This window comes from Grammomys surdaster, unplaced genomic scaffold, assembly GCF_004785775.1.
Source record: "Grammomys surdaster isolate TR1022 unplaced genomic scaffold, NIH_TR_1.0 242, whole genome shotgun sequence".
Lineage (NCBI taxonomy): Eukaryota > Metazoa > Chordata > Mammalia > Rodentia > Muridae > Grammomys > Grammomys surdaster.
The window spans coordinates 5,297,494-5,316,827 of NW_021604687.1; the positions used below are offsets into that span (position 1 = coordinate 5,297,494).

At 51.0% G+C, this 19,334-nt stretch overlaps 1 protein-coding gene across 1 annotated transcript in view; it reads left to right on the forward strand.

Annotated features, from left to right (window-relative positions):
* The window catches only part of Nos3 (nitric oxide synthase 3), a 20,923-nt gene extending 1,703 nt beyond the window's left edge, over positions 1–19,220 (forward strand). Inside the window, exons 2-26 of the mRNA XM_028774671.1 lie at positions 744–846; positions 1,201–1,349; positions 1,453–1,615; positions 2,838–2,929; positions 3,025–3,166; positions 3,867–4,006; positions 4,121–4,295; positions 4,902–5,003; positions 5,604–5,798; positions 5,914–5,987; positions 6,121–6,265; positions 6,870–6,974; positions 11,597–11,664; positions 12,132–12,248; positions 12,364–12,538; positions 14,370–14,502; positions 14,612–14,690; positions 14,830–15,017; positions 15,532–15,704; positions 16,011–16,221; positions 16,303–16,390; positions 17,374–17,495; positions 18,112–18,260; positions 18,383–18,577; positions 18,661–19,220. Of these exons, the coding sequence (XP_028630504.1) occupies positions 744–846; positions 1,201–1,349; positions 1,453–1,615; positions 2,838–2,929; positions 3,025–3,166; positions 3,867–4,006; positions 4,121–4,295; positions 4,902–5,003; positions 5,604–5,798; positions 5,914–5,987; positions 6,121–6,265; positions 6,870–6,974; positions 11,597–11,664; positions 12,132–12,248; positions 12,364–12,538; positions 14,370–14,502; positions 14,612–14,690; positions 14,830–15,017; positions 15,532–15,704; positions 16,011–16,221; positions 16,303–16,390; positions 17,374–17,495; positions 18,112–18,260; positions 18,383–18,577; positions 18,661–18,822 (3,445 nt within the window). The 3' untranslated portion in view covers positions 18,823–19,220. The remainder of the gene's footprint in view (positions 1–743; positions 847–1,200; positions 1,350–1,452; positions 1,616–2,837; positions 2,930–3,024; positions 3,167–3,866; positions 4,007–4,120; positions 4,296–4,901; positions 5,004–5,603; positions 5,799–5,913; positions 5,988–6,120; positions 6,266–6,869; positions 6,975–11,596; positions 11,665–12,131; positions 12,249–12,363; positions 12,539–14,369; positions 14,503–14,611; positions 14,691–14,829; positions 15,018–15,531; positions 15,705–16,010; positions 16,222–16,302; positions 16,391–17,373; positions 17,496–18,111; positions 18,261–18,382; positions 18,578–18,660) is intronic.
* Positions 19,221–19,334: the final 114 nt, after the last annotated feature.

The following is a 19,334-nucleotide window of genomic DNA, read 5'->3' on the forward strand; positions in this document are numbered from 1 at the left end:
TTCTCTTCTCTTCTCTTCTCTTCTCTTCTCTTCTCTTCTCTTCTCTCTCTTCTCTCCTCTCTCTTTCCTCTCTCACCTCTCTCTCTCCTCTATCTTTCCCCTCTCACTTCTCTCTCTCCTCTCTTACCTCTCTCTCTCTCTCACCTCTCTCTCTCTCTCTCTCTCTCTCTCTCTCTCTCTCTCTCTCTCTCTTTCTCTTTCCCTCTCTTTCATTAACAAAGGTACTCCATTAGAACCCAGTAGTCAGTCTACCATGGCAGGAGAAATCTTCCACCTCTCCACTCTTATCATCAGCTTCTCAATTCTTGTTCACTAGGATCCAAACTTCCAACCTGTAAAGCTAGGAAACACATTCAAACCAAAGGAATCTCGGATGTAAACGAGACAAAATAGGCTCTGTGCAGGGGAGTGAGGACCAGTCTGGGCAAGCACTCCAAGCCTAGACAGTGCTCAGGGGTGGCTGGGCACTGGGAAACTAGACAGTGGCTCACAGCATGGCTTCCACTGTCTTGTTTGTTGTACACTCTCTTGCTGGACGCGTCATTTGTGCACGCCTGGATGTGTAAGTGGTACTGCCCTCCTCCTAAGGCTGTTGTGAGAGCTGACAGAAGGTGTCAGGAAGCAGGGGGTGGGCGATGACCCTGTGGGGTCACTGATGCTGTACACATGCTTGAACTACAATAGGAAGGCTTAAAGGAGACAACTTCTCTCACATGATTCTATGCATCCCTGGCCCACAACAGCCCCCCGCTAACCCGGCCCCCAGATGGACCCAGGTTTCCTCGAGTAAAGAACTGGGAAATGGGCAGCATCACCTATGACACCCTCAGTGCACAAGCTCAGCAGGTAAGGACATGCCCTGCCAGAATTTCTAGGGCTGGGACAGGGTTGGTAGAGGCCTGGTCCCAGATCAGGGCCCAAACGAAGAAACTCCACTTTGTTCACATTTGGCCCTTGTCTGCAGAGAGTAGTGGGAACCAGGAAGGACCAGAGGGGCCACAGGACATTGCAAGGACTTCAGCAAGCCTTTGGCCCTGAGCCCCAAGCCCTAAGCAACCAGACTTCATCCCAATTCCACTCCCAGCCCTGTTGTGATCCCATGCTTTCCCGAGCCTGCCTCCCTCTGCTCTTGCTAACCACAGCTCGCTCGTCCTGTACTCTGACCTGATCCTGGCCTTTGTGAACTCTATCCTGGCTCAGGATGGGCCCTGTACCGCAAGACGCTGCTTGGGATCCCTGGTATTTCCAAGGAAGTTACAGAGCCGGCCCACCCAGAGCCCTTCACCCACTGAGCAGCTATTGGTTCAAGCCCGGGACTTCATCAATCAATACTACAACTCCATCAAAAGGTGGGCTTCCCCTGACCCTGAGTGGAGAAGCCTCCAGATCACCATCCACACCTCATCCTTTCACGATCCTGACACCAAGGCTTGTGGGCCCCCTTCTCCCCAGGAGTGGCTCCCAGGCTCACGAGCAGCGGCTTCAGGAAGTGGAGGCTGAGGTGGCAGCCACAGGCGCCTACCAGCTCCGGGAGAGTGAGCTGGTGTTTGGGGCCAAGCAGGCATGGCGCAATGCTCCTCGCTGTGTGGGCCGGATCCAATGGGGAAAGCTGCAGGTATAACCAGCTGGTACATGCCTAGAATAGGTACCAGGGGACTGAACAGGGAGAAGAGGGATCCAGGAAGCTCCTGGGGCTTCCCTGAGGGGCAGATGTGAGGCAGTGGAAGGAGCCTTATCCCATATTGCCTTTAGAGACAACTGTTAAGGAGACCAGGTCCCTCCTTGGCACTACTGGATAATCCTCAGCCTATTGGCTGACATGTGGTGATCAAGCCCCACAGCCCTTGGCTGAAGCAATCAGAACATTGAGGCTCTCTGAGTACATGAGGACAGCCGACAGAGAGCAGTAGAAATGGTATCTGGAGAAGCTAACTAAAAGGTCTCCTGCCAGGCCTTCACCTCATGCCCACTTCCCCTGAAGTCCCTGGTGGCCTCAGTCCCACACCTTCCTTCATGCTAGTACACACCACAGAACCAACCTGGGTTACTAGAACAGCCTCAGCACTACAGAAGTCAGGGATCTCTAAGGGAACTGAATCCATGACCTCCTCGGCTGTAAGTGGCTGCTAAAGAATATAGTTAAAAAAAAAAAAGACACATGCTCAATGATGCCAAACGTGTCTCCAATAAAATAAGAACAATCTATCTGCCACTTGCCAGACCCTTTAAGTGGTTCAAAGCTTTAGTTTAATTTTGGACCTATCAGGCTTCCATAACAGGCTCTACTCACTGCTGTGTCCCTCCCTTGGCCACCAGTCACCACTGCCATCCCCTACCCTGTCACAGATTGCCTTCTCCCTCAGGTGGGATAGGACTTCCCAGCCTTCTCCTAGTATCAGGATGCCACTGGCAGGGTCCCTAACACTGTTTAATGCAGCCATCTCTTCCCATTCCCATCACTGTTCTGGCTCAAGGGAGCTGGATGCTTACCTGCCCTGGTGTGAGCACTCAGTACCAATACCCCTATCAACTAGGAATCTTCCCCGGGCATCAACTCGACAGTAAGCAGGTGCCCCTCTGTGCTGGTTTTCAGGTCTGCCCTGAAGGGAAGGGGGAGATGGGACCTGGGAAAATCAGGCTGTGCTGGGCAAACAAGGCTGTTAGACAGAAGAGGGTCAGTAGGGCATAAATGTTGAGAGCACTGGTCACATGGGCAGTGGGTAGCTCCTCCAGACTCTGCCCCCTTCCCAGCAAGCCCCATGCCAGCACTCCTCTAGAGCTGACAGTCAAAACCTCATCTCTTTCCTACATCACTGGCCGGTCCTCCTTGGGCCCAGGTATTTGATGCTCGGGACTGCAGGACCGCACAGGAAATGTTCACCTACATCTGTAACCACATTAAGTATGCAACAAACCGAGGCAATCTTCGGTGAGTAACCCTGCCCCGGCCCAACCCCGCCCCGGGCCCAAGTCCGCCCCGAACAGCAGTAAAGGGGCTCTAACCAGTTTCATTCCCCGTGTCAGTTCAGCCATCACAGTGTTCCCCCAGCGCTGCCCAGGCCGCGGAGACTTCCGGATCTGGAACAACCAACTGATACGCTATGCGGGCTATAGGCAGCAGGACGGCTCCGTGCGGGGGGACCCTGCCAATGTGGAGATCACTGAGGTGGTGTACTACTTTGCTTTCTAGTGTGGTGATAAAACACTGACCAGAAGTGATTTGGGGAGGAAAGGGTTTCTTTCCTCTATCAACTCATAGGCTTCTCCATTACTAAAGGACGTCAGGGTAGGAACTCAGAACAGAATCTAGAGGCAGGAGCCTGGAGGACCATGGAGGATGCTGTTTACTGGCCTACTCAGCTACCCACCACATATATAGTTCATGTCCAGCTATTCAGGGGCGGCCCTGCCCACAGTGGACTGGGACCCCTACGTCAATCAGTAATCAATAAAATCTTCCATAGACATGGCCACAGGCCAATCTGGTGATGTCTTCTCAGATGTGTCAAGTTGACAACCATGAGTAGCCATCACAAGTGTGAGAACCAGGGCTTGCAAGGATAGACAAGGAGGGAACACTGTGGGAATGCAGAGAAGAGGTCAGTGAACAGGAAGGGAGGGCCTTCCTTGAGATGAAAGTCAGGCATGGTGGTGCACCCCTATAATCCTTGAGGTGAGAGGTCCAAGCAAGACGGTCAGGAGTTCAAGGTAAGCCTTGATGACAAGAACAGGGTCCTCCGGTGGGTATAGAGACCCAGTCACTGAGGAGTGCCTGAGGCAAAGAGTGGGGAATGGCTAATGATGAGGATTCCTAGTGAGGTCAGGGGGTCACAGCCCTTGACCCCACCTCTGCCTGCTCCCCACAGCTCTGTATCCAACATGGCTGGACTCCAGGAAATGGCCGCTTTGATGTGCTGCCCCTGTTACTCCAGGCTCCTGATGAGCCCCCAGAACTCTTCACTCTGCCCCCAGAGCTGGTCCTCGAGGTGCCTCTGGAGCACCCCACGTGAGCATGAAAGGCTGTGGGTGGGACGAGGTTACCTAAAGCCCTTTGAGGAGGGACTTTAGGGGGACACCTGGCAATTCTACATAGAAGCTAATTCAAAGCCCCTACCCCTAGGCTAGAGTGGTTTGCTGCCCTTGGCCTGCGCTGGTATGCCCTCCCGGCTGTGTCCAACATGCTGCTGGAAATCGGGGGCATGGAGTTTCCTGCTGCCCCTTTCAGCGGCTGGTACATGAGTTCAGAGATTGGCATGAGGGACCTGTGTGACCCTCACCGCTACAACATACTTGAGGTGAGGGAATGCTGACGAAAGGGGACATGACGCTGTATGTCACCTCCACCCCCCACCCAGAGTGCTGGCCATGGGAAGGTGTGAGTCGAGTCAGGTCCAAGGATGTGACTGAGCTCCAGAGCCACAAAGGTGGGAAGGAGGGACGCTAAGGGAGGAAGCTCGTGAAGGATAGATTTCATCAGATTCTCAAAGGAGTGTGCGTGCATGCGTGCGTGCATGTGTGCATGCATGCATTTTTATGAATGTGTGTGTGTGGATGTATGTATAAATATGTGTGCGTGTGTGTATATATGTGTGAGTTGCATGTGTGTGTGCATATATGTGTGTGTGTTGCCAGGTTGGCCCTGAACTCATGGTAATCTTCCTGCCTTGGCATCCCAAGTGCTAGAATTATAGCCTTGAACCACCATGCCTGGCTAAAGGGGGACCTTATCGCAGAAAAGGTTTACGTTCTACTTCAGAGATGAGAAATGAAGGCCAGGGCTGAGGAGGGGCTTGCTGTCTCTGTTCCGTGGTACCGTTCTGGGAAACACTGACTCAACCCAGTATTGGGTCTCACCCCCTCCTCCTCACCACTTGCTGCTGCTTTTGTTCAATTTGACCCAGGATGTGGCTGTCTGCATGGATCTAGACACCCGGACGACCTCATCGCTCTGGAAAGACAAGGCAGCGGTGGAAATTAACGTGGCTGTACTGCACAGTTACCAGGTACACAGGCCCAGTTGTGGGGTTAGGGGACACAGACACTGAGCAGAGTTGATATGTATTGTAGCCCCTGTGTCACAGGGCACGCTGTGTCTGCAACTCTGGATACACAGGCATTGTCCTGGGTGCTACAGTATGTTAACTAAGTTTCTGCCAGAAACCTTGCTCAGTAACTGGTCTCAGGGCGTGCTGTGGAGTCCATTGGCGTCTGGACTCTCTAATGCTAGGTAGAAAACGTGCTGGGTACAGTAGTGTCATAATGCAATGCGTGTTTGGTAGGGTATAGTTTGAGGTGCCTAGTGAATACCTCTGTGGAGTCTTAAAGGGTTAAGAAAGGACTTGAGGGTGTGGCTCAGTGATAAACATGAAGCCCCAGGTTCTATCTCAGCACCCAGCGCTGGTGGCAAGGCACACAGACACTGGAAGTTGGAGCTGCTCTTACCCATTCAACTCGGAGCGCGACTATGGAATCTGCTGGAGATTTGAGAGGACACAGAATATGTCATTTGCAGTGACCCAAGGCACAGGATAGGCTGGGTTCTCAGTGATAAAGGCGGGACCTATAGAGCACTTCTGAGACCAGGCTCTTCTACCCCACCTCAGCTGGCCAAAGTGACCATCGTGGACCACCACGCCGCCACAGCCTCCTTCATGAAGCACTTGGAAAATGAGCAGAAGGCCAGAGGGGGCTGCCCTGCTGACTGGGCCTGGATCGTGCCCCCCATCTCAGGCAGCCTCACTCCTGTCTTCCATCAAGAGATGGTCAACTATTTCCTGTCCCCTGCCTTCCGCTACCAGGTACCCAACCCAACTGGCTCCTGCCCACCTAGTGCAGCTCTGGGCAGTCCACAGGAGCTGCTAACTTTTGTCTCCCATGCTCCTCCCCTCCCCCAACCCCATTACTTTTTTGTAGCCAGACCCCTGGAAGGAAAGTGCATCGAAGGGCACAGGCATCACCAGGAAGAAGACCTTTAAGGAAGTAGCCAAGTGGGTACCCTGGGACTGCATCCCTTCTCCGTACTATAGGGGAACAAGCCCAGTAGTTGTACCCCAAGACTTTACAGAGATGAGGTCTGGCCTCTGTGCACCTAGGATGCCCTTACTCTACCCTTGCTTGCAGTGCAGTGAAGATCTCTGCCTCACTCATGGGCACAGTGATGGCGAAACGTGTGAAGGCGACCATCCTGTATGGCTCTGAGACTGGCCGGGCCCAGAGCTACGCACAGCAGCTGGGGAGGCTCTTCAGGAAGGCTTTTGATCCCCGGGTAGGACTGAAGCCTGAGAGGCAGTGGGCTGGAAAGAGTAGAGAGTCTGGCCGGGCAGTGGTGGCACACACCTTTAATCCCAGCACTTGGGAGGCAGAGGCAGGCGGATTTCTGAGTTCGAGGCCAGCCTGGTCTACAGAGTGAGTTCCAGGACAGCCAGGGCTATACAGAGAAACCCTGTCTCGAAAAACCAAAAAAACAAAACAAAACAACAAAACAAAACAAAAAGAGTAGAGAGTCTGCCCACCTCTTCAGAGGTGCCTGGGGGACAAGAGGGCTAAAAGTAAGGGTTCATTTCAAATCCAGCATGGTGCCTCACCCCTATAATCCCAACACTTAGGCAGTAGAGTCAAGAAGGATCAAGGGTCATCCTTGGTTACATAATAAGTTCACAGCTAACCTGGACTGTATAAGACCCTGTCTCAAAGATAGATAGATAGATAGATAGATAGATAGATAGATAGATAGATAGATAGATAAAAGTCAGGTTCACAAAGAAAGCAATCTACAAAGATTCAGGGTGCAATCAGGCCTTGTCTGGCCTAAGTAAGGACAGGGACAGACAGGAGGAAGACAAGTGTCAATGCCCATCTTCTCACTGCAGGTCCTGTGCATGGATGAGTACGATGTGGTATCCCTAGAGCACGAGGCACTGGTGTTGGTGGTGACCAGCACATTTGGCAATGGGGATCCCCCGGAGAATGGAGAGGTAAGGGTTTCACGAGCAGGAGATTGAGACCAGCTAGACAGGCAGACGCAAGCACACACACGCACTCACTCATGCACACATACTCATTCATGCACACATGCGTGCATACACACACGTGCACACACACACTCATACACAGCAGGACAGAAAGTGAATATGCTGAAGTAGCCCCACTTCCTGATGGGAATGTGAACTTGCTGCTGGGAACCTTGACTCCTGTAGCCCCAGCCACCTCTATCATCTGTGCAATTCTTTTGATATGAGGAAGGTACTTCCTGGCTGACGGAGAGTATCCCAGGTCTTGCCAACCAAGAAAAATAAGGATTCCCTGCTCTCTTCAGTATTTTAACTTTCCCTTTTCTTGCTTTGAAAAAAGAAGCATGCGCGCTCTCTGGATGCCAGCCTCGCTGGAGTAGCTTCACTTGCTCAACAAGTCTTAAAAGAAACAAAAGCTGAGGCCATCAAACGCCTTACAGTTCCCCATTCTCTTCCCATGGTACACCTCTATACCCCAAATTTGATTCATTTCTACCTGCTCATCTATCTGTTCCCGCTTCAGGTGTCAAGTCCCGTATGAGTGTTGAGTCCCTCCTCTAGAGTCCAAAGTTAAACGCCCACAGCAAGCTTGAATTCTGACAGAAGCCCTTTCCTTAATTCTAATCTGCTTTAAAAACAAACAAACAAACAAAAAAAAAACCCACTTGAGTCAGGTGTGGTATCCTGCATAATCTTAGCACATGAAAGGCACGGGCGGGAGGATCGAGAGTTCAAGGTCATCTACAGCAATGGTGTGAGTTTAAGGCCAGTCTTGGCTTCAGGAAACTCAAAACCGAATGTCTTTAATCCCAAACCTAGAGAGACGAGCAGGTGAATCTCAGGCTAGCCTTATCTACACAATGAGGCCCTGTCTCAACAACAACAGCAAACAAACAAAAACTGAGCCAGGTGAGATGAGACAGCTCAGCAAGAAAGGGCACTTGCCTCCATGTGAGGCCTTAGATCCGTCTTTAGCACCCAGGTAATAGAAGGACAGAAACAGCTCCTGCAAATTGTCCTCTGACCTCTACACATATGCCATAGCACATGCATACACGCACGCAAACACTACACACACACACACACACACACGACTAAGTTAAAAATAAAAGCAATAAAAAATTAAAATCAAACAAAAGAACCCAAACACCTGTCTCCACATCTGCTCAGTACCTGATGGGGCCTCCCTGTGCGTGCAAGAGAGTAGGAGCGATCCAGGGAGGGCTGCCTTTATACCAGGGCTTCCCAATACAGCCCCATTAATCCATTAATCCATGGATGGATTAAACCACTCATGAACACAGAGCCCTCTCAACCCAATGATCTCCAAAGGTCTGGCCTCCAAATGTCATTAACGCAAGATCCGAGGGACAAATACTCAAGCCATAAGTAGCACCATGATTTAGCTTTCTGGCACAAAATTGGAGTGTGTGACCCACAGTCCTAAAAAGACAGCCTTTCATCAGCCTAGAAAGCCCATCAGTTTCTCCAGGTCAGTCCCCTGTCTTGACAGATGGGTTTCACCTGCTCAAGAATGTCACATGGGTGGAAGCACAGGTACCCTGGCCTCAGCTACTCTACCACTCAGCCACTTTTGGGGCTTGTCCCTGTCTGTGAGTCAGTACGTTCTTTCCCTGCTGAGTGGTGTTCACTGTGTGAACAGCCGTAACTTGTTTATTCACTCTTCTGTTGATAGACACTTGGACTGCTTCCAGTTTGGGGTTATTAGGTATAAAACTGTTAAGAATATCCTTGTAGCAGGGTTTTGTGGGCTTGTGTTTTCATTTATCTTGGATAAATACTCAGGAGTAGAATTTTTGGGCAATAGGGAGGATGTAAGTTTAACATTTTTTTAAAAAAAAAAAAACACAGTCAGATGGTCAGATCGAACTATACTTCTGAGATGTGAGCATTTCAATTTTACCCCCTAGTTTTTAAAAGGGATAAATGCAGGAATATATACCACAGAAAACAGAGTATACACACCAAAGATATGACCAAGAATATTTATAGCAACATTGCTCATGACACCCACACTGGAAACAATTCAAGTGTCAATCAACTATAAATTGGATAAACATTGAAAAATTCACATGCAATTCAGCACTGTGAACAAATCACACAACACAGTACAGATGAGAAGAGAAAGCAGGCCTTGAAAATACATGTGGTACAATCCACGTTGTCTGAAGTTCGAAACCAGGCAACTCTAAACCAGGTGTTAGCCCGCTCTGGGGAACAGTGTAAGATACAAAGGTGACTTCAGGATGCAGGGTCTACTGGTCACACACATCTGGTGTGTGAAAACATGTCTGCACATTTACTCAAAGAGGTTCATAAACTGAGTTCAAGGGGGTAGGAAAGTCGGTAGGGTGTTTGACTAGAATGTACAGGGCCATGGGTTTGAACCCTGGCACCGAATTTATCAGGTTTAGTGACGCATATGTAATCTCAGCACTCAGGAGTTGGAGGCAAGAGGATTAGAAGTTCAAGGTCATATTTTTTGGCAATATAGCAAATTAGAATGCAGCCTGGGCTACAAGAGCTACAGGAGACTGACTGACTCTCTCTCTCTCTCTCTCTCTCTCTCTCTCTCTCTCTCTCTCTCTCTCTCTCTCTTTCTCTCCCTCCCTCCCTCCCTCCATTCCTCTCCCCCTTACCCTCCCCTCCCCCTCTCCCTTCCCCCTCCCTTCTCCCTCTCTTTCTCTCTCAAAAAAATATCCTGAAGTTCTCATGTACTGACTACAGTCACCCACAGACATCCCACCCAGCTGACCTATAGTTTGTATTTAAAGCTGTGTTTTACGTATTTTTTTTTTTTTTTTGGTTTGGTTTTTCGAGACAGGGTTTCTCTGTGTAGCCCTGGCTGTCCTGGAACTCACTCTGTAGACCAGGCTAGCCTCAAACTCTCGAACTCAGAAATCCACCTGCCTCTGCCTCCCAAGTGCTGGGATTAAAGACGTGCGCCACCACCGCCCAGCTTTTATGTAATTTCTAACTTGTTTCCATTGATACCAAAGGTGAACGAGCCTTATGGGTGGACCACTTAAGTAATCCCCCTGGAGATAGGACACTGCAATCAGGCCCTAAAGCACTGCCCATTCCCTAAGTAGCTAAAGTGCTGGGGGCTGCTCACGCCCAGGGATGATATGGGGAGGGCTTGACCACCCCACCAAGTTCTGATTCTGTGCATGTGTGTTCATGTGTGTGTGTGTGTGTGTGTGTGTTCATACCTTTGTGGAGTTGGTTCTATCTTTCCACTTTTACATGGCTCAGGGTTGAAACTCAGGTCCCACCCTTTTAGGGCAAGCACCTCTACCTGCTGCTGCACCCGCTCACCAACTACTACCCATTCATTTGGAGATAGGATCTCACTGTGTAGGCCAGGCTAACCCTCAAATTCACACATTCTACCTGCTGGGATTAGAGGCATGTACCAATACACCTGGCATAGCCACCCATTTTTTAAAGCCTTTCATTCAGCCACCCCACCTCTAAAGACCACCTGAATGAGCCATACAAAGATGTGTAGCATGTGTCTGCAGATGCTAGAGGACTATTCAGACTACCCAGTGCCCTTCTGTCATAGGGAAGTCATACACCACCATACAAGTATCGGACTAGGATGTCGCCAACATAAAGAATGAGGTCGAGGGCCTAGAGATGTCTTAGTGGTGAGACTGCTCTTCTTGCTGACTCTAGTTTGATTCTCAGCATCCACATGGAGGCTCATGACCGTCCGTAACTCCACTTCCAGGGGATCTGACACCTCTTCTTGCCTCCATGGTTACTAGGCTCACACATGATGCAGATACATGCAGGCAAAACACTCATATGCACAAAATAAATACATCTCAAAAAAAAAAGAGAACTGAGGCCAAGCTTGAGGTGTCGGCCTAGAAGGATGTCCACATAGGTCACTGATTAAAAGCAAGCAAGAATTAGACAGTTTTGTAACAAAACAAAAAAAACTATATGCACCTATTTAAGTACCAAAGCCCCCAATTTAGTGTGTGTTTCTGTTTCAATTGTAACTTTTTACTTTATGATAGTGGGAAAGCAATATGAGTTCATTAGACATTGTATTGCAAATCTAAAATTTGGATCTGTGTCCAAACTAGAAACAAGTAGTGGGGTCCTGTGTTTGGGTTGTTGGGCAGCTCCCAGGTAGCCAGACATTTGTAGGGGAAACAACCAACACAGTATTGAGATTCCTTGATGAGATTAGATGTGAGAGAGTGGGGTATTGACACCCTTACCCGCATACAGTGGGTGTGTTGGGATGTAATCCCACTGTGAGTCAAAGAGTGCATGCTCATGGATACAGGACTAGGAAGTTTCCACCTGTCGGTAGTACACACACACACACACACACATACACACACACAGAGCTAAGTGCCAACAGAGAATAAGGCTAAGCTTTTACTTTATACATCTCTGTAGTGTGATTTTTTTCAAAAGGCAAGCTTTTGAATTTTCAAAACAAGAGTTATTAATGAAGACTAATAATGGCTGGGCAGTCTGGTTTGAAGTTCCTGTATAGTGTAAAATAAAACTAACCATCATGCAAACTCTTGCCTCCACAGAGCTTTGCAGCAGCACTGATGGAAATGTCGGGCCCCTACAACAGCTCCCCTTGGCCTGAGCAGCACAAGTGAGTAGGAAGATGGGACAAGGGGCATCTGGAGACACTGAGGGAGCGGAAAACAGAGCGCATGAGCCCCAATGGCTGCCTTCTCTGGGGGACCTGGTCACTTCCAAACCCAGGACTCCCCTCTACAATCCTGAGGTCTCCTCCAAGAGGAGGAGAGGTAGAGCAGAGGCCTCCACCAGCACAGCCCTTCTCACCTCAAGAGTCGAAACCCTGGCCGGGCGGTGGTGGCGCACGCCTTTAGTCCCAGCACTTGGGAGGCAGAGGCAGGTGGATCTCTGAGTTCAAGGCCAGCCTGGTCTACAGAGTGAGTTCCAGGACAGCCAGGGCTACACAGAGAAACCCTGTCTCAAAAAACAAAACAAAAATAAGAAAAGAAAAAGAGTAGAAACTCCAAAACTATTCCCTGGCTGGGTCAGGGCCAGGTTCCCAGTTCCTTGTGACACCCTGTCTTTATCCTTTCTTACCAGGAGTTACAAAATCCGATTCAACAGTGTCTCCTGCTCAGACCCACTGGTATCCTCTTGGCGGCGCAAGAGGAAGGAGTCTAGTAACACGGACAGTGCAGGGGCCCTGGGCACCCTCAGGTTGGTGGGTCCTCACTAAGGAGGGTGAATGGGAGAGACAAACTTTACCTGGGTAAACATGGGCTGGCACGGGGGTGCAGGGGACAGTTTCTAGCAACGGCTCCCTGTACCACAGGTTCTGTGTGTTTGGGCTGGGTTCCCGTGCATACCCCCACTTCTGTGCCTTTGCTCGAGCGGTGGACACAAGACTGGAGGAGCTGGGCGGGGAGCGACTATTGCAGCTGGGCCAGGGTGATGAGCTCTGTGGCCAGGAGGAGGCATTCCGAGGCTGGGCCCAGGCAGCCTTCCAGGTGAGCTCCACAGTGCCCTGTAACTGACCTGGGTAGGCCCCATGTTCTGACTCAGACCAACCTGAGGTGCCTCCTCCAGCCTTGTAGTTGAAAGCTGAAATGCTGAGGCTGGAGACTTCCTAATCTGGTTCTCTGGCCATTCATTCCCTGTTCCTTTCCAAATGTGCCTCCATTTGCCACTCCATAGCTAGCTCTTCCAGAATCAGCCCCAAATAGTGGACAACTGGTCCTACCAACAGAAATCCTACACAAAGCCAGAAACACAGAAAAGAGAAAAGGCAGGGCCTACAGTCATAAGCTGGTGCTCAGAGCAAGAACACAAAGGGAAAAAGTCAGGGCATCAGGGCCCCTTCCCAAGGCAACCAAGATGGAAGAAGAATACCCAGAGCATCAGAGGTCAGGGCTGATGCTGAGCCTGGAGACCTGCCCAGGTGCCTGGCCTAGAGGACTAGCTCTGGACACAGAAGTATGCTAGGGAACTTCCCCAGGACATCATCATGTTGATGCTTCTCACTTGGTGCAGGGATCCCCCACATCTATCTTTCTGTCCATCTGGGACTCAGTTTTAGCCAGTCAGGATGCAATGCAAGAATCGGGGCTTCTTTAGAGGTGGGAGAGGCCAGAGGATTTGCTTAAAGGAGAAGGTCAAAGATAGAAAAATGAGAAATAGGAAATCAGAGCCAAAGAATATAGGCAAATGGAGATGCTGGAAGTTTCTGAGCTGGATGAGACCACAACACAACGTTTTGGCGATGTGATGCAGACGTATGGAAGCATCTGAAAGCAAGAAGATGAGCTCACTGGGACCGTAGCAGTAGGGATATGAAGGAAGGGAGAGGGCCGAGGAAGGAAGGAAGAGATATAAAGCTGCACACACTAGAAAAGAAACAGTAACAGCCTGGAGATAGGACCCACCCCATCAGGGGCCAAGGAAGGAAGGAAGAGATAAAAGGCTCCATACCCTAGAAAAGAAACAGTAACAGCCTGGAAATAAGACCCAGCCCATCACCGGGAGCCCTGGATCTCAAGGCTGGGAGAGCAAACTGCTCTTCAGCTTTTCCCTGACCAGAAGCAGACAAAGCAGGCTCCCTACACCTCTCACACTAAGATAGCACCGGCCCTTTTGCACACTATGCTAAAGGCTTTGCACTAAGTACCTCAAACAGGGCTGGGGTGTAGCTCACGTGGTGGTTGCCCAGCTTGCACTATCCCTGGATTCAGCCCTTCGCACTACAACAAACAAGTATAGTGGCACATTTGTCGTGTAAGGCCAGCACTTGGAAGGTGGAGGCAGCAGGATTAGAAGTTCAAGGCCATCTTTTTTACATAGCAAGTTAGAGGCCAGCCTGGTCCACAAAAGATCCTGCCTCTAAGAATGAAAGTATCTTATTTAATCTTCCCTGGAACCTTATGAGGGATCAAGATGAGAAACTGAGACATGTAAGATGTTAAGTACAGAGAGAATCCAGTGTGGGTCTGAGTTCATAGCTGCCTTTACTGAGCTACTATATGGCTAACTGTGCTCCTAGGGACAAGGATCAGTACTCATCAGCCAGGTATGACAAGTCAGGGTCCCTATGATAGTAGTCAAATGATCTAGAAAATAAGGTGCCAGCAGCAGCAGCAGCCTCAGCCTCGGGTTCTTACAACTTCATCCTCCGTCTCCACCAATTCAGGTGCCAATCCCACAGCTAGAAATCAGGCTGCCCTAGTTGAAATGCAGAGATTGCTGGAAGGTGGAGTCCTGCCTCCCTTGACAGGCCCCTCCCTCGTTTTCACTGAGACTCCCTGATGGCAAGCAGCCTTAGACCATCACCTACCCACCCCTCAGGCTGCCTGTGAAACCTTCTGTGTGGGAGAAGATGCCAAAGCTGCTGCCCGAGATATCTTCAGCCCCAAACGCAGCTGGAAGCGCCAGAGGTACCGGCTGAGTACCCAGGCGGAGAGCTTGCAATTACTACCAGGTACAATCCTGACCTCAACCTGACCTTGCTGAGTGGGGGGTCCTAGGATTCTCCCCCACAGGCCATGACCCACTCAGTTGCTCAAGCCCCTTTACTCTCTGCTTCCCAGGGCTGACTCACGTGCACAGGCGGAAGATGTTCCAGGCTACAATTCTCTCTGTGGAAAACCTGCAGAGCAGCAAATCCACGTGAGGACTATGGTTCACCCCACACTCCTCACTGTTAGGATCCCTCTTCATTCAGAACGTAGCTCCCTCCTTCTCCCATGTTCTTCCTTCCTCCTTCCTGGCCTCTGACCTCAATAACTGCCTTCTTCCACACCCCTAGCCGAGCCACAATCCTGGTGCGTCTGGACACTGGAGACCAGGAGGGACTGCAGTACCAGCCAGGGGACCACATAGGTGTGTGCCCACCCAACCGGCCTGGCCTAGTGGAGGCTCTGCTGAGCCGAGTGGAGGACCCTCCGCCATCCACAGAGCCTGTGGCAGTGGAACAACTGGAGAAGGGCAGTCCTGGTGAGGACGGTCGGCTGGGGTAGTAGAGTAGGAGCCTGCTGCATCCTGGCATAGGACCGCCATGCTGCTAAACACTAACACGGTTGCCACCCTGCTTTACACCTGGGTACTACCTGGACCTAGCTGCCATTCCAGCCAGGATGGCCTTGTTGCATATGGTCCTTTCCTAGAGTCCACCAAGCACCCTAAAAACCTTCTCCCACAGCCCGCGACTCCCCACAATCTAATTTCTCTGCAGCTGACCTATCTTCTTCCAAAACAATGACTGGAGTTAAGATAACTTGGTGGGATTAAGGGCAGAGGAGATCAGACTAACCTAGCCCAGCCAGGGTTCCCCCAAAGATACCAAGGCTGCACAGACAAGCCCATGCAACCATCCAAGGACAGATTTTACAACATGACACAGTAACTCATGGCTAGCGCCCCCCCCCAGCTCCCCCAAGAGTGAATGTCAACTCAGACCATCCAGCCCCAGTGGGCCCCTCCCTCAGAGCTTCCTGTGTACCATCCCTAGGTGGCCCTCCCCCTGGCTGGGTACGGGATCCCCGGCTACCACCATGTACTCTGCGCCAGGCTCTCACCTATTTCCTGGACATCACTTCCCCGCCCAGCCCTCGCCTCCTTCGACTGCTCAGCACCCTGGCAGAAGAGTCCAGCGAACAGCAGGAGCTAGAGGCTCTTAGCCAGGTGGGAGCCATGGTTCCGGAAGCCCCTAGGACTTGACTAGAGGAAGATAAGTAGGGGGACATTCCGTGGCAGGAAATCCCCTGTGCACACCAGGTCTTCTCTCCTAGCCAATATGCCACGGTGCTTTAAGACCTGTTTCCAGGCTGACCCAAATCATCTCTGGGTGCTGATGGTCTTCAAGTAGAGTGTGTTGGCCTGAACTGAGCACGGATGAATGCTAAGGAGGCTCAGCTAGGTGGGGGCACTCTGGGAAGGTAAGTCACTCTGAGGACTGTGGGGCTCTCAGCTCAGTACATCTGCCCCCAGGACCCCCGGCGCTACGAAGAGTGGAAGTGGTTCCGCTGTCCCACACTGCTAGAGGTGCTGGAGCAATTTCCATCAGTGGCACTGCCTGCCCCCCTGATCCTCACCCAGCTGCCCCTGCTCCAGCCCCGGTACTACTCTGTCAGCTCAGCACCCAGCGCCCACCCAGGAGAGATCCATCTCACCGTAGCTGTGCTGGCATACAGAACCCAGGGTGAGACTGGGAGCAGGAAGACTAGCAGGTCTTGGCAAGAGTAAGACAGACCTCTGAATGATTTCTCCTCCTAACCCCTAGATGGGCTGGGCCCTCTGCACTATGGTGTCTGTTCCACATGGATGAGCCAACTCAAGGCAGGAGACCCGGTGCCCTGCTTCATCAGGGGGTGAGTGAGGCCTTTTGGGTGGGAAAGGGCAACTAGAAGAGGTTGTCTGTGTCCAGACAGGGGTGAGAACATGCTATATACATTGGCAGGGACAAGTGAGGAATATATGTGGGAGGGGGGCAGGGGTCACACAGGATTAGCTGGTAATTACTGAAAGTCTATTATAACATCAAGAACAGTGGGTCTCTGGGTCACTTCCCAGCTATGGCTGAGCTTTGGGCCTCAATAACTTCATACAGGGGCCTGCCCCTGAAGCCCCAACCACCAGCAGCAACATGGATTAGACAGTAGCCCTGCTGCTTGGTTAAAAAAATGGCCCCTGGCTGGGCAGTGGTGGCACAGGCTTTTAATCCCAGCACTTGGGAGGCAGGGGCAGGCAGATTTCTGAGTTCGAGGCCAGCCTGGTCTACAGAGTGAGTTCCAGGACAGCTAGGGCTACCCAGAGAAACACTGTCTCGAAAAACAAAAACAAAAAGTGGCCCCTGCATGATTCTCTATGTCCTTGGCTACAGCCTGTGTTAAAAGGCTTGGCTTCTGTCAGGCATAGTGGTACACACTTTTAATTCCCCACACTCAGAAGGCAGAAGCAAGTGAATCTCTGAGTTCAAGATCAGCCTGGTCTACAAAGGAGAGTTCCAGGTCAACCAAGACTGTATAGGGATATCCTGTCTCAGAAAGCAAGCAAGCAAGAAAGAAACAAAGAAAGGAGAAAGAAAGACAGACGCAGACAAGCAGTGATATTGTTATGCCTTTAAACTCAACATTTGGAGGAAGAGGCAGGCAGATCTGAGTTTGAAGCCAGCCTGGTCTACATAGTGAGATCCAGGATAGCCAAGGGTACACAAAGAAACCCTGTCTGGAAAAAAAACAAACAAAGAGACTCATTTGTCATTGGTCCTTGGGCTTTCCTGTCTGTACAGCCATAGCTTTGTTAATATGTCATGGGTGACATAAAGGGGTCTTAATGGAATCTCTCTGGCTAGGGCTCCCTCCTTCCGGCTGCCACCTGATCCTAACTTGCCCTGCATCCTGGTGGGCCCAGGGACCGGTATTGCACCCTTCCGGGGATTCTGGCAGGACCGATTACACGACATTGAGATCAAAGGTAAGGCTGGGCTAAGGGTGCACCTGGGAGTCAGAAGGGAGCCAAGCAGAAAAGCAATGGGCTGGAAGAAATGATTATAAAAGAAACTAGGCCCAAAGGTGAAAAGAAATGTATTTAATGGGCTGGGTCCTGTTTGTCAGCCTCCCTGGTTGTCCCTCTGCATATAGTAGGTTTTGAAATGGATTGAGGATAAAGAAGGGAGGGACAGGGCAGGAATTCAAACAGGAAACAGCTCCAGGTCAATTCATTATGAAGTCAGAACACCTCTGGGGTGACCCAGTCAATAAACTGACAGGGTGTTCAGGCCAGGCACAGAGGTGTCAATCAAAGAACTTTGTGTGGGATAGGACTGGAATGAAGAAGAAGACCTTGCATGTCACACAAGGCCATGGGTACAGCATTTGAGTCAGTAGAGCAATTTCGTTCTATAAATCAAAGGTGTGCAAAGGTCTGGGCGGAAAGCCTCCTATTTTGCCCCTAGAGGCTGAACAGTCAAGGCAGTGGTTGCTCCAGACCAAAAGTCTGGCTGGCACCCTGGGCAAGAGTGACCTGGAGGTGGGGTTACCTGGACTGTTCTAGAGGAAGGGGCCCTCCCAAATCTCCATGTTGTTAACAGGGCTGCAGCCTGCCCCCATGACTTTGGTGTTTGGCTGCCGATGCTCCCAACTCGACCATCTCTACCGGGACGAGGTACTGGACGCCCAGCAGCGTGGGGTGTTTGGACAAGTCCTCACCGCCTTTTCCAGGGATCCTGGCAGCCCCAAGGTACCAGGGGGCAAGTGTAGAGGTGGCATGATAAGGCCGTTCCCAAACCCCGCCCCTCCCAAACCCATCCTACCCGGGCACGCCCCTGGCCTGGGAGTTCTCAAAGCAAGGCCCGTCCTTAGACCTACGTGCAAGACCTCCTGAGGACAGAGCTGGCCGCGGAGGTTCACCGTGTGCTGTGCCTCGAGCAAGGACACATGTTTGTCTGCGGCGATGTCACTATGGCAACCAGCGTCCTGCAAACCGTGCAGCGAATTCTGGCAACAGAGGGCGGCATGGAGCTGGATGAAGCCGGTGACGTCATCGGCGTGCTGCGGGTGCGAAGGGGCAGACCTGGCCGGGCTAGGGTACATCTACGCTGTTCGAGTTCTAATCCATTGAGTTCTTTCCCTCCCCGCAGGATCAGCAACGCTACCATGAGGACATTTTCGGACTCACATTGCGCACTCAGGAGGTGACAAGCCGCATACGCACCCAGAGTTTTTCTTTGCAGGAGCGACAGCTGAGGGGCGCCGTGCCCTGGTCCTTTGACCCACCTGGCCCAGAAACCTCTGGTTCCTGACAATCTTCTTACCCTCCAGTTCCCGGTTCCCGGAGAGAGTGATTGTATCACTTAGTTCGGTTGACCAAGGCTAGCCACCTTCTTTGGAGAATGCCTACAGCATCGGTTGCGAGGCTGCTGATTTAAGAACTCTCTCCACTTTACTAGGCTGGGAGGGAGCTGGCCTAAATCTTGAAAGTACCTCCGGCTGTGGTGTTTAGGACATCCTGCTGTCCTCTTCGTATGCTCTGATGGACTGTAGACTCCCTTTATCTCTCTCTGGAGTATCTTACCTTTAAAGTCTAAGTCGTCCCGGTATTTATTGAAAAAATTATCATAAAAAATCATGCCAGATGCCCAACCCAACTCTTGTGAATTACAATGATTGAAAAAGGAGACTTGTTCAATGCTTTAATGTGTAAAGATGTCGGGATAGTAATTCTTTGACAGTGAGTCCCAGACACCTCTCTGTAACCCGGTACTCTGAAAAAAACATTTCTAACCAGGCACAGACAGTTCTGTGAACAGGTGCA